Below are 14,171 nucleotides of genomic sequence, written 5' to 3'. Positions count from 1 at the left end.
GGACATTTCATATCAGATAAGGTCTCAACTCTTAATGGTTATTTGTGGGCGATTCCAGATGGGTTCTAGACACTGATTGTCTAAATAAAAATAATGACCTTTGATAGTCCAATGTTTCATTTTTGTTAATTAAAAAAAATCAAACATATTGATTTGATATTTACGTTTTTACCTTTTACTAATTAATATGTCCGATTTATAGATGTTATAGACGGACAAATAAAGAAACAAGCGAAATTTGATAAAAGTAAAATGACAGTAAACTCGTGATATACTTTTTTAATAAATAAAATTAAAAAAAAACTAATTAATGTGATTAATTTACAACGACTGTGGATAAATGAATATATATTCATACTTTTTAAAGATTCTGTTATTAATAAGCGTAAAAAATTTTAAATAGAAAATTGATATTAATAGATATAAATACACAAAAAATAAACTCCTGTTTTGTCCTTTGCAGACAAAGAAAGAAGCCAGAATCAACATTACTTTTGTGAAATTTCAACTGGATAGAAATGATAAAGACTACATTGATGTTCTTTTACAGAATAACGTCACTCTTCAAGGAGAAAGGTAATTTATGAAACAGTTATGTGTCTAAATTAACAAAACAATTTAAGATAAAATTAATAACGGACAGATAAATTTGAAAGGAAATATCCTGTCTGAACAATTTATGTTTCTTGTAGGCGTTCATATATATTATATATGGCACTGTACTTTTTGCCTTCGATTGTACGGAAACGAACTATATACCTTAGATTGCACGGTATTGCATTTTATACAATGTATTGTCAGAAGTACGGAAACGAACTGTACCATATATTGCACGGAAATGCAAATTTTTACTATGGATTGTACTTAATATCTTATATTGTACGGAAACGAACTACACGTATATACCTTTCATTATACGAAACTGAACATTACACAATAGAACGTACGGAACTGAACTGTATACCTTAGATTACAGGGACTGAACTTTATACCTTATTTTGTATAAAACTGGACTTTATACTTTAGATTGTATGAAAACGAAGAACATGTATATACCTTATATTATACGGAACTGAACTTTATACTTTAGAACGTATGGATTTGAAATGTATGTTTTAGATTGCCGGGACTGAACGTTATATCTTATATTGTATAAAACTGAACTTTATACCTTAGATTGTACGGAAAGTAATTGTTATATTTTATATTGTCTGGACTGAATTTAAAATCTTAGATTGTACGGAAATGAACTTTGTTCTAAAGATCGTACTGGACTGAACTTAATATCTTAGATTATTGGGATGTTACTTAGTGATCTTTATACCTTAGATTGTACGGGCTGAAGTTTATACTTTACATTACAGGGAACTGAACTTTATTCTTAAATTGCAGGGAATTGAAATTCACCCATAAGATTTTAGACATACAAATGACATAGACAGAGAGTGAGGGGGTTATTGTTATTTGCCTACCTTATCTTCAAAATACTCATGAGTGTTATCAAAGTCCATACATAATACAACAAAATATAAAAAGTTGACGTGGTCTTAACTTTATATTAAGGTATTCTGGAGAATCATTAAATCGAAGATCGCTGGAAACCTCAGGAAACCTTGCAACTGTGACCTTTAAAACAAACGGGCGTGGTTCTGGAAATGGTTTTAAAGCAGTCATCACTGAGGTATGACACAATGCCACTGGTCACCACATTTTTCAGTACTATTAACATCATGTATATCATTATTGTTCATTTCAGTAGCAAAATCTTTACATATTCCATTAAACATATCTAAAGGTATATAGATATGTTATTCTTGACATATTGCAATTCTTATAGAACCCTTTCGTATAATGTGAACCACTTAGCTCCTAATATACATAAAGCCCGGCGTAACATTTATTTAACTGCGTAATAAATAGCTTTTAAATTTAGTTAGATTTCACATTTTTGATTTATGAACATTTCAACAGATATTTGTATTGTTATTTGTTTTCGCTAGCATGTTTGGTGTATGATTTTTGGAAAAATGCTATAGAGCAAGATTATTAACAAAAAACACAGTCAAGTTATCTTTCGTGTTATGCTCATCATTTTAAAACAATAATATGTGATATATATCATGAAACATTTGTGTTATTGCAGGTCAATTCAGCGGTAGCTCCAACTGTACCTTCTTTGCCATTTCTCGATGCAATCAGGAAAACAAAATGTATGGAAGGGGAGGGAACTACTCCAGTTACTAGTCAACAGTCACGATGGAGTTTGTCTGAATTGTTCAATATTTTTAAATCCATGACATTTTCGAAGATTCTTTAAAAGCTCAATGTGATTGTTTGTCATTCACTTATGACAACCCGTATGATAGATAGAGATCTATTTCGTAAAGTTTAAATTTTTTTATCTAGATAGTTTAATCATTATTGCCTAAATTGCAAAGTCATAACAAAATTAAGTTAGCTGAAAAATTATCAACTTAGACTTAAGTGAACAAATGAACCAAAAGAAAATGAATATAAACAAGAACATTTTTTCAATAAGAAACAATCTAGTTTCACGTCACCTGCTGGGAGAGACACATACTTGGATTTTTACACAGAAGCCGTGATTTAAGAGGTTCTTAAGGTTGGATTAAAACGGAGAAACTGTACGAATATTTCACAACCTGAATGCAAATCATTGAAATGTTTATCCACTGATGAAAGCATGGTGATAAATAAGTACTTTTATAGTGATAATTAACAAGGAAGATTATACATTGCAGAGGTGAATAGGCAACTTTATACTCAACAATATTATACTAAACTCAATCATGACCCTTCATCTTCAATTCATGGCAATATTTGAAAATGCATTGATGAATTAGGTAACGAAAGTGGAAATATTTTGGACATTTTCCCGGAAGACGTGCCCTGGCTTTTATATCCACCCTTAAATTATGTAGATAAGACATTCCCGGCCAACTCTGATAGCAGTATAGTTTGATGAATTATGTCAGTATCTTACAGATAAGAACTTGTAATTGTATAACACTCTGTCAAACCAGGTCTACAATGTGCACCTTTAAAAATCTGTTTTCATTGCAAGCTTTGAATTTCTGTTTGTTTGTTTTTTCAAATGATGTTTTTAGTGTTTAAGATATATCAAATTCAATTTAGTATATACCTGTACAATCATATTTGTTAACATTTAATGCATGCATCTCAAGAACAATTACGTCCTAACAAAAAAACTATCGCATTCAGAGTGTGATCCTGATTGATATTGCTAGCATTATGCTATTTGTAGGTTATGGTTGAATATATAGTTTTAATTCAACAAGGTATATATTTATATGTGTTGATTCCATATCTTGATCTTGTACTTGAATTTGGCTCTTATCGAAACGAGTTGCTATTGGCGCTACCGCTCCTCGTTGGATATTTTCCTGGAAATGTCCACTCGAGTAAATATACATCTTCCAAATCAAGATAATATGAAAATCCTGCGCCAAACATACAAAATACTGATCAATGTCATAGGTTATACATGTAGACATTTTAGAAGCTTTATATTTTTATTGTTTTGTAGAACATTTACTTTTTAGGTTTCTGTACACCTAACAAGCACACGATGAGTGCAAATAAAAGACACATTAAATATCTTTTTGTAACGAGCGGAGGTCTAGTTTACTGCTACAAATCATTTTTTATTTATAGTAAGTCACCTGTCAATTTTACATGTTACATTTTGAACACAATTCGAACATTTGTACGTTTGTTTCGATACCAAGATTTCGAACTAGCTTAATTAATCGATATTGACACTATTATACTTATGAATATGCAAAGCCTTTTACGTCTTTAAAACAAAATATGACGCCAGTACTGGTTAGCTCCAGGCAGCGGACTCGGAAGTGATTAATGTAAGTTGCAAGAACTTGTTTGTCTATCGAGCTCAAATAAATATGTTTTATTAAAACAAAATATCAAACAATAACAAATAGCTATTTTTTTGCAACAGCACCTCATCTAGACACTTCAGACTATTTTAACGACCTGGACATTATTTAAGTTTTATCAAACTAAGCAGTGCATCATATACAGTACAGAAAACTTCGGTGCATTTAAATAGAAATATACTTTCGTATCGTGTTGTCTATAATATGTTGTTGTAAAGTTAATATCCTTTATTATAACTATTTAATGTTTTACAATTCTGAATAGTTTCAGTATAAATTATGAAACCAGTTGAAACTTTTTTAAAACTTCCATCATTTTAACGAATTCACTTTAAGGTTAGTTTAAAACACAGATTTAAAGTAAAGTCACGACAGCGTTAGCTGTACATTTGTAAGGGTAATAACTCTTTGAAACAATTATAAAGTTAGAAAATATTATTTATGATTTAGATTCTTTGATATTGTCAATTGTGCAAAAGTAATTTATTCTGTACTGCAGTGATATTAAAATGTATTCAGTAAGAATTATTATAGTTAGAATTTTCCTGGGCGGGAATGCGATTGTGATTACGCTGTCCCGTAAAATATGGCTATGAGTGATATTTGGTTTCAACTCTTCAGTAGTGTTTTTTCTGCGGATCGTCCCCCTTAGTTTCTTAAATTATTGTATTGACACTTGTTGTTTACCTGCATGTTTGTACCGTCAATGGTAAGTATCCCCTTCTCCTAGTTTTTTTACACTGTGTCCCTCCCATACTCTGGACCCTTCACCTACACCCTTAACCCTGTGTTAACCTTAACCCTGTGTTAACCTATAGATAAGTTACCTTCAGTAATGTTTTATTTTTGTTTTTTCTTCCTTTTATCTTGCCGTTGTTGTTGGTTTTGCATGTCTGTTGTTGTGTTTTGTCACTGCTTGTCTCCTTGCCGAGGGTCCTGCGTTGCTGGTTTGTGATGCATAAGGGATGCATGTATTAAATGTTTGCCCTTTCTTGTTGATCTTTCGTTTTATATTTCACCCTTTTATATTCAAATTAGAAACGTCAACTTGAACAATGTGATCAGCGACTTTTCGTTTTTTAATATAACAATAAAGGATGTATAATAATACACTAAGTGGGTGGATGTTTTTGGCCAGTATAATTAGCGACACACAAAGAAACCATAATTACATGGAAAATCATCCGACTCAGCTTTTTTGAGCTCAAAGGTCGAGCTCAAAGGTCCACATTTGTATCAGATAACCGGTATTATAATGTCAAAAGCTATGACAAAATTCAATTTCTTAGGTAGATCAGCTGGGGCACATATACACAAAGGTAAGCAAACGATGATTGAGAAATTGTCTCTGAAATAAATTAAAAATCGTATTTCTATGATATTCTTAGCCTGATTTAGCCTGAGAGAAAAGCGGGTCATTTACACGTCGGTATGTCAGTAACCGGATTTGGAATCGTTATTGCACATTATAGATACGTTCTAAAATCTGGTTTCTCGTGACGATCCTTTGTTATGAAATCCATTTAAATTAGCAGATTTAAACTGTATTGAAAATTAAATTTCTTGAAATTTATACATGTATATGACATACGGCAATGCATTGCTGACAAATAAATCCGCCTTACTAAAAATGCATATGCCGTTAATAGTAATGTAATCTCAATAAAAAAATTATGTTGGTTATAATCCGTTCAAGGCGTTTTTACTGTTTTGTTATTAGTTGTATTGTTGCACATACAAACGTATAAATATTTCAATCTTTAGAAAGGAAATGTTTAATTAAAGGTTAACGAGCATGTTAGAGAGATATCACCTAATAAAGTGGTGCTATATGTGAAATTATTTTCAAAAGAAACGGGACGTAAACAAAATTCGTAAAATATAAAACATGACTTAAGCGCAGTTCTAATTGCCAAAAAGCAACAGGATCAAAAGCTGGTTCATGTTATTTACAAATGTGCAACTTTTGGAAACTATAACTGGACTTTAAAATTAAACAAAAAGCACCCCCCCCCAAAAAAAAAAAAAAAAAAAAAAAAAAAAATAAAAAAATGTCTATTTGAGCAAAGGGAAGTAATTAATATATTTTTTTGTAATATTGTCATGAATCGATTAACCCCTATGGTTATTACTAACAAAATCGGATAATGTAACATAACTGTCATCTTTGTTATAATGATTATCATAAAGAACATAATATACTAAATGTTTTCACACCAAAATCTATACAGAAATAAGTTAATATATGAATCCAACAATATCAAATCTGTAAAATGTACTTGAGCTTAAAGAGCAAGTTACTGTATAAAAAAGACGCTGGAATATTTCCCTTTGCTATTTAAACAGCGTTTGCGTTGGGAATGAAAGATTTCTTAATCTATTAATTAAACTCATATTCATAAGCTAAAGTTGGTCATCAGTAATACATGTAATATAAAGGAATTGTTGACTATGCTCCTTCAAGCCCGCATACCTCAAGCTGAGCAATTTAATTATTTTAAAAACAATCAACTTAAATTTGAGAAACATGTACTTGATTTTAAGGAATGTAAGTATTCAAAAGTCAAGTAATTATTTACATGATATATCTAAAATATGTTTGATTTCGTAGTATTCATAACAATATTTCTACTGCGAGACCATCTCACTAAAAGATTTTGCATATTTTGTCCTTTGTATATGGATTGAATGTGTCGCTTGCAATGAGTAAATTACAAATTCTTTGCTATTTCATATACACGATCTTAATTGTACGAAACATTACTTTTTAAATTTAAACTTGATTTGCCATGAGACATAGTTTTGTTATAGAAGGAAAACGTTGGCTTTATAATTATGCTGAGATAAAAGACGAAAATCATATTGGCTTCACCCCTTAACATATATCAGCATCCTTAACTAAGATTTCATAAATGTTAAAATTAACGTACTTTCGACTCAGAATAAACACATAATTATGTTTGTGGTGAAAAATGTAACATTTCTGTCATAACTGTCCGACACATGAATTAAAGGAAACTTGACTTTCAAACTTTCAGAGGATTTCAATATGAAACTTAAGATTGGGCACCAACACTGAACAGTACAGTCAAACTGCGCGAATGTTCAGGCCGGCCTGGCTTAATACTTGTGGCAAGGATAAATCAAATAATGTTCGGTTTTAGAAAATTGAATATTTCAAACGTGTTACTTATATAACAATAAAGAAATGACACATTTATATAACTATGCAGATTTATTATTTAGTTACCTATTTAGGCATGCACATATATCTAAAACAATCGGATAACAATCAGTGGACGTAATATAATATGTTTAACATGTCGTCAGAAAAAATCAAAATTCATTTCTTTTCTAACTTCTTAATATTCCTTGACAATGCAAGGGTTTTAATTTTGTTCAAATTTTAAAATTGAATTCCTTGACACTTTGTACGTAGACACATGAAAAGAAGGAAACTGTATATTGTTAATGTTATATAACAAATGTTTGTTTATAACGTCATGATATTGGACATGCTTGCTAAAATCACACAAGCGGAAGATTGGACCTCTTTCTTCGTTTTCCAGGACTGTTTGGTCCATTTAGATAATAGTACTGGTCAGCTATGGCTGAAGCAAGCTCTGTCGCACAACGACCACCAAGGTTTAGGTAACAAGACCTCTTCCTGAAATAAAATTATAAACACAATATACATACATATAAGAAATATATATTGTTTAATGTCAACAACTACGTGGAGTCGGTTCAAATCATATAAAAGAAAGAACTGATGCACCTTTAGCTTTGATGATGACAGTGATAATCAGTATGGCAACTAAAAGGTCAAGTACAAGCACGTCCAGTTCTTTATGTTTAAAGATATCCTGTTAAATATGTTTTTCATCGCATTTGGTTTCTGTAATATCATTTTCGTTCAGAAATAAATGGATTTCTAGTTTATGTTTGAGGCTTACCCATTTATTTATAAACAACATTATTACAAGACGAAGGACGCTACCTTTTGCTGATATAAATCATTTGCACAAATTAAATCATTAAAATCCAATATGCCTCTTTTCAACGCCTGTTAACGTATGTTTCAAAGTAACTCATTTGATTGTTGAGATTGAAATCAAATAAATCAGAAAATGAAACAGATAAACTAACAGATTACCACTTCTATAAATATTTGATAGATTACTTTTCATATATTAATCAATACATGAAATAAAGAAATAAGCATACAACAAATAAAAGATGCAGCTAATAAATCAAAATTGATGTGTATAGACTAATTAATTGTTTGTCTCAACAATATCAAGAGTAGATCTACAAGAGAAGACAAATTAGTTGATGATAACGAACAAAAAGGTGCGAGTAAATCATCTATTGCATCCTGATAGTATCACCCTATGATAAAAAATGTTATACATGTCTAGCGTCGGGCATCATGAATGTCGTTAAAACGTTCCAACCGTCATTTTTGAAAGCTATACATTCATTCATCATTATACCTTTAACGATACAGCTGTTTGTTATTATAAAGATTGAAGTATATGTGTATATATGAAATTAAATATGTGTTGTTACATTTCTTGCATAAATAGTTTATTTTTTGGACTGCATAAAACACTATACACCAATAAACACGAATGAAAATATATTATAGTATACATGTTTATATAGAAATGAATATGTGTTTTTACATTTCTTGTATAATGTATATATAGTTAATTTTTGGACTGCATAAAACACTATACACCAATAAACACGGATAAAAAAGTAACTCATAAATAACAGTGTGGTTAATTCGGGACCCCCCGAGAGAAGTGGTAACTATAAAAATGTGAAATTTGCAGCCTTTGTTTAATTTGGTTTCTTCATTAGATGTAATTATAGCACATCGTCCAAAGATCGCACCCTCTAGAACAGACGTTAGCAATATAAAAACAGTTTGATATATCTGTTTTGTCATCACAAAGATCTACATTATAAGTAAAATTTTCTGAAGTTTTAGATTTTCTTCATATTTTGTATAACAACAATTCAATAATTAACGATCTAGATATAGCCACACACGCTTGGTGGCAGATACACTAAGAATCAAATTAAGAATATTTCTTGTTGGGACTACGCTTGGTGAAACTTTCTTACTTTAATGCGAAAAATATTCCTTAAAAGACAAATAAATTCGTATGTGAGAAGTTAGCAGTGAACAGTGAGCTAAGCAAAAAGGCATTTCAATTTATGTAGGGAAGTCAATGATCTGCTGTAATGCTAAGCTGTTTTGGGCATCTAGCAGGGCATTCCTAAATAAAGTGTAAAAATGCTCTGCTGCAATACTCAGCCGTCTTGGCAATCTAGCAGAGCATTCCTAACTTTAGTGAAAAAATGCTCTGCTGGAACGCTAAGCTGGCTAGGCAATCTAGCAGTGCATTTCTAAATATAGTGTTAAAATGCTCTGCTGGAATGCTCAGCTGGCTAGCAAAGCTGGCTAAGCAATCTAGCAGGGCATTACTAAATATAGTGTAAAAATGCCCTGCTGGAATGCTAAGCTGTCTAGGCACTATAGCAGGGCATTACTAAATATAGTGTAAAAATGCTCTGGTGGAATGCTAAGCTGGCTAGGCAACCTAGTCGAACATTCTGAAAAATAGTGTGAAAATGCTGTGTTGGATAAGCAATCTTGCGGTGCATTCTGAATTATAGTATAAATAAGCTCTGCTGGAATGCTCAGTAAAATTTTTGACTTCTAAGGACCTTTAAGAGACTATTTCATTGTCCTGCGACTTTTTGATGGACACTCGCAGACTTTCAGGAATTTTGGTGCCAACGCATTTCGACTTCTAGGGTTCATTTAGAGTCCATTTTGTTGGTCTGCGACTGATTCTCGGACACTCGCAGACTTTCAGGAATGGTTGGTGCCAATGAAAATGATCATATTTTTGACTTCTAGGGGCCTTTAAGAATGCATTTCATTGGCCTGCAGCGTATAGTTGGACACTCGCAGACTTTCAGGAAAGTTTGGTGCCAATGATGGAGATGATGGCAATTTTTACTTCTAGGGTCCCCCTAGAGTCCATTTTTTATGGCCTGCGACTGATTCTGAGACATTCGCAGACTTTCAGGAATATGTGGTGCCAATTGAGATAATGACATTTTTGACTTCTAGCGACCCACAAGAGTTCATTTCGCTGGTCTGTGACTGATTTTGGGACACTTGCAGACTTTCAGGAATTTTGACTTCTAGAAAACCGCCAGAGTACATTTCTTTGGTCTGCGACTGATTCTTTGAGACTCGCAGACTTTCAGGATGTTTAGTGCCATTGCAGATCATGACATTTTCTTTACTTTTAAGGACCCCTTAGTCATAAGCAAGGCATTTTACTCTAAAATGTCATTATCTGTGTTAGCACCAAAAATTCCTGAAAGTCTGCAGGTGCCCAATAATCAGTCGCAGACCAACGAAATAGATCTTGGATGGTCAAAAATGTCAAAATTGTAATTATCTCTATTGGCACCAAACATTCCTGAAAGTCTGTGACAAATTAATGCCGAACAAATTGTACAGCACAACATCGCTTACACTTTGAGTTGTATATTGTGGGTGATATGGATTTTATTTCATGGATAAAACGCAGTATTTAATTAGTTAGGGTAAATTAATACTGAAATTTCACTGTCTTCATACCCATAAAACTTCTTCACATTTGCACAAAGTTCACTTCGCTATTGGTAATGAAATTTTCTATTTATTGCATTTTAAGTTCTTTGAACGTCACTTTTATTTTTTCATATATTACCCCGATGTCTCATGACTAAAATACTAATCTGAAAGTATCATTAAGAATGTTTGTCATGTTTATATAAATGTTCCTATAAGTTTCTAAAATGCAAGTTTATCTGTTTAATCAGGTATTCCAGGCACGAACTTGCATAAATGCGTCTGCAAATCTTACTTTTAACGTGTTTCAAAGTTTAACATATTTCTTAAATCGTTATTTGACTTCATAAAAAATATAGTAATTACATTACAAAAAATGTTTTTGCCCCGAATTTACTTTTAATCATATTGAAATAAGTGGCGGATATTTATCTCAGTTCTTAACATTTCACAGCATGGATTTATTGCCAAACCCAATTAGAAATATAAAAAGCAATTTCAACTCAAAATGTTTGCGTAACGCATTCCGGAATCAAACGCTACGTACCACCCATGGGTCGTATAAAATATAAAGCAATTAGCACTTCTTTCGTATGAGGTTTCAGTTATTCAACCGTTTTAGGTTTTATTTCAAACATTCTGTCAATATCAATATTCTCTTATCACTTGTCTCATAGCGGTTCTATTCTATTTTTAACTGACAATTTTTATAATGATTGTTGCTTAAACTTCTTTAATCGTTTAGGTTTTTATTGTTCCTCTTTTATATCTGCAATATTTTGTCTGTCCCATATTTTAAATATATTAAGCGACAAGTATCCAATAATTTTTTAGATATAAAGATCGTTGTTTAAAGATTGATGATCGTTATTTTGTATAATTTCTAACAAAATACAATCGAAGAATAATTAAAACAATAACGTTTTTAAAATTGATTGCCAATTACTTGAATAGCCGTTCTTTTGAAGAAGGAGAAATGGTTGTTCTTAATGAGAGTAGAGTAATCATTCTCCTTGAAATTGTCATTGATTAGGAAATATGTTCACTACAGTCATTACAAAAATATAATTAAAAAGGTAATGACATGACCATGTCAAATCTAAAAAAAAAAAACGTTTAAAGAATAAAATTCATATATCATTCTGAATTACACCTGCCGTCAGCCAGCTGTCCAGCGGGCGAATGCACTGGCCGAAGTGGAATTCAGTATTCAAGCTGGTTAAAAGAATACAGTGTTGTTTGTACCAAATCCCGGTAACTGACTTGAACTGAATACCATAACCATCTCGAATACACTTTAAATACGCTGTGCAAAATATCAATTCAAATTGGATTTGTTCAAATGTTCTTTTTCACTATTAAACGTAATTTTATTCAAAATTTTGATTTCTTCTTCTATCAATGTAATAATAAAGTCTTGCAACAACTTATATGATTTTTATAATTATTAAACAACACAGACTTGCCTTTTAAACGTAGCCTGATGTTCTGCATCTTCTAAAATTCCATTTAAAACAGCTAAATTTTCTCTCTTGCGATTAACGTCATCTAAAATTCTGAAATTATAAATAAAAAATGTTCTAGATTTTTATATTACACAAATCAAATACTTAAATACAATTAAAACACTTAATAAAAAGTTCTGACATTCCGTCGTCTGCAAACTGATACTAGTTTTTATATTGTCTGTGGAGTAATTGCATTAGAACAACTATGTAAAATATATGTTTTTTTCACAAACAAATAATGTATGGTTCTTGCTTTTTTATTCATTTTTTTATTTTTATATCATATTATTATTATCATTATTATTATTAATATTATTTTATATATATAATGTTTGGTCGTTTTGTTTTCATCTTGATTTCTGAGCTATTTGACATCCTTTTCATGTTATTTGCCCGTTATATAAATTTATTGTCTTTTCATTATTCTTTTCCACGACAGATTATCTGTTAACCTTGTCATTACTTTATATCGTAAACATGATAAATTTTGAAACTAAAATAGTGTTTGGTTTATTTACGAGTAAGCATACAATGAATTAAAGTGGTACTGCATTCAATTAAAGCTTGCTTTTTAAAGAACGGTTTGCTACTTTAGTGATGATATTTTAATACATTTGTTAAGTTATCATGCTCCCTTTTGGGTTGTCTATAAGGTTTGAGGCATTATAATTGGAGCCACCATTTACGTGATCGTAAGAGGCGACTAAATGGTTTTCGAATTATTGGAGACTATGCATTTCATAGCTCCAGAAGGTGATATGGATTTTACACCTGGTATTGCTGTAAGTTTGTAACACCCGAGGTTAGTATACATCATCTGTTTCCTGCTATAGTTGCATGTATGAGTATTAAATATACGGCCATCTTATTCTTGGCAATAAAATCACGGTGCATATCCATATCGGTACCCTCTTTGCGAAATCTGCTGAAACGGTACCCTCTCTGAACATGCACAGGTCACTTCTCTGCTAAAAACAAACCAGCGATGGATACCAATCCAGTAAAATTTCATTGTAATAAGGAAAGGAGGTATGTCACGTAGAAAAGATGTATACTACGGGACACTAGGATGTTTTATTTATGTACTGATTTGTCATGTGCCCGATTTTCATTTACTGCAACTTCACAATAAGCTACAAAAAATCGACATGTCTTGCTTCGCCCATCACCTCGATATATTTTTCGGGCTGAAATGAACCTGTGGCTTGATTATATATGCATCATACATATTTAATATGTTCATATACATATCATCTTCGGACAAATGGCAGTATATTGTCAAAAATAAATCTAAAATTCATAAAAACACCCTACTTTCGGTTTTGCAGCGGCACGGGCTACCTCTCTTCATTTGAATTTTTATATCACAGGTACCCTCTCATTTTTTAACACATAGGTACCCTCAAAGCACGACATATGCTTTTATTTGCGTTAATCGTTAAGTATGTAATATTTACATAAAAGTAAAAAGTATTACATACACACTTAACGATTAACGCAAATAAAAGCATATGTCGTGCTTTCAGGGTACCTATGTGTTCAATAATGAGAGGGTACCTGTGATATAAAAATTCAAATGAAGAGAGGTAGCCCGTGCCGCTGCAAAACCGAAAGTAGGGTGTTTTTATAAATTTTACATTTATTCTTGACAATATACTGCCATTTGTCCGAAGATGATATGTATATGAACATATTAAATATGTATGATGCATATATAATCAAGCCACAGGTTCATTTCAGCCGAAAAAATATGTCGAGGTGATGGGCGAAGCAAGACATGTCGATTTTTTGTAGCTTATTGTGAAGTTGCAGTACATGAAAATCCGGCACATGACAAATCAGTACATAAATAAAACATCCTAGTGTTCCGTGGTATACATCTTTTCTACGTGACATACCTCCTTTCCTTATTACAATGAAATTTTACTGGATTAGTATCCATCGCTGGTTTGTTTTTAGCAGAGAATGACCTGTGCATGTTCAGAGAGGGTACCGTTTCAGCAGATTTCGCAAAGAGGGTACCGATATGGATATGCACCGTGAAAATGCTAATATATCAGTTTAATAATAATAATAATA

At 31.7% G+C, this 14,171-nt stretch overlaps 2 protein-coding genes across 3 annotated transcripts in view; one reads left to right on the top strand and one right to left on the bottom strand.

The window, feature by feature from the left end:
- The window catches only part of LOC132722678 (zinc metalloproteinase nas-36-like), a 32,966-nt gene extending 28,038 nt beyond the window's left edge, over positions 1–4,928 (top strand). For both annotated transcript variants that reach the window (XM_060707199.1, XM_060707200.1), the window contains exons 12-14: positions 464–576; positions 1,564–1,681; positions 2,144–4,928. In XM_060707199.1, coding sequence (XP_060563182.1) covers positions 464–576; positions 1,564–1,681; positions 2,144–2,317 — 405 coding nt within the window. In that variant the 3' untranslated portion in view covers positions 2,318–4,928. The remainder of the gene's footprint in view (positions 1–463; positions 577–1,563; positions 1,682–2,143) is intronic.
- Positions 4,929–7,180: 2,252 nt separating this feature from the next.
- The window catches only part of LOC132722677 (uncharacterized), a 31,483-nt gene continuing 24,492 nt past the window's right edge, over positions 7,181–14,171 (bottom strand). The window contains exons 5-6 of the mRNA XM_060707198.1: positions 12,051–12,140; positions 7,181–7,605 (exon numbers count right to left, since the gene is read on the bottom strand). Of these exons, the coding sequence (XP_060563181.1) occupies positions 7,467–7,605; positions 12,051–12,140 (229 nt within the window). The 3' untranslated portion in view covers positions 7,181–7,466. The remainder of the gene's footprint in view (positions 7,606–12,050; positions 12,141–14,171) is intronic.

Source organism: Ruditapes philippinarum, unplaced genomic scaffold, assembly GCF_026571515.1.
Source record: "Ruditapes philippinarum isolate M1 unplaced genomic scaffold, ASM2657151v2 ctg46_1_1_1_1, whole genome shotgun sequence".
NCBI classification, from domain to species: Eukaryota; Metazoa; Mollusca; class Bivalvia; order Venerida; family Veneridae; genus Ruditapes; species Ruditapes philippinarum.
Note: the sequence above shows the minus strand (reverse complement) of the source record. Positions and strands in the feature narration are given on the sequence as shown.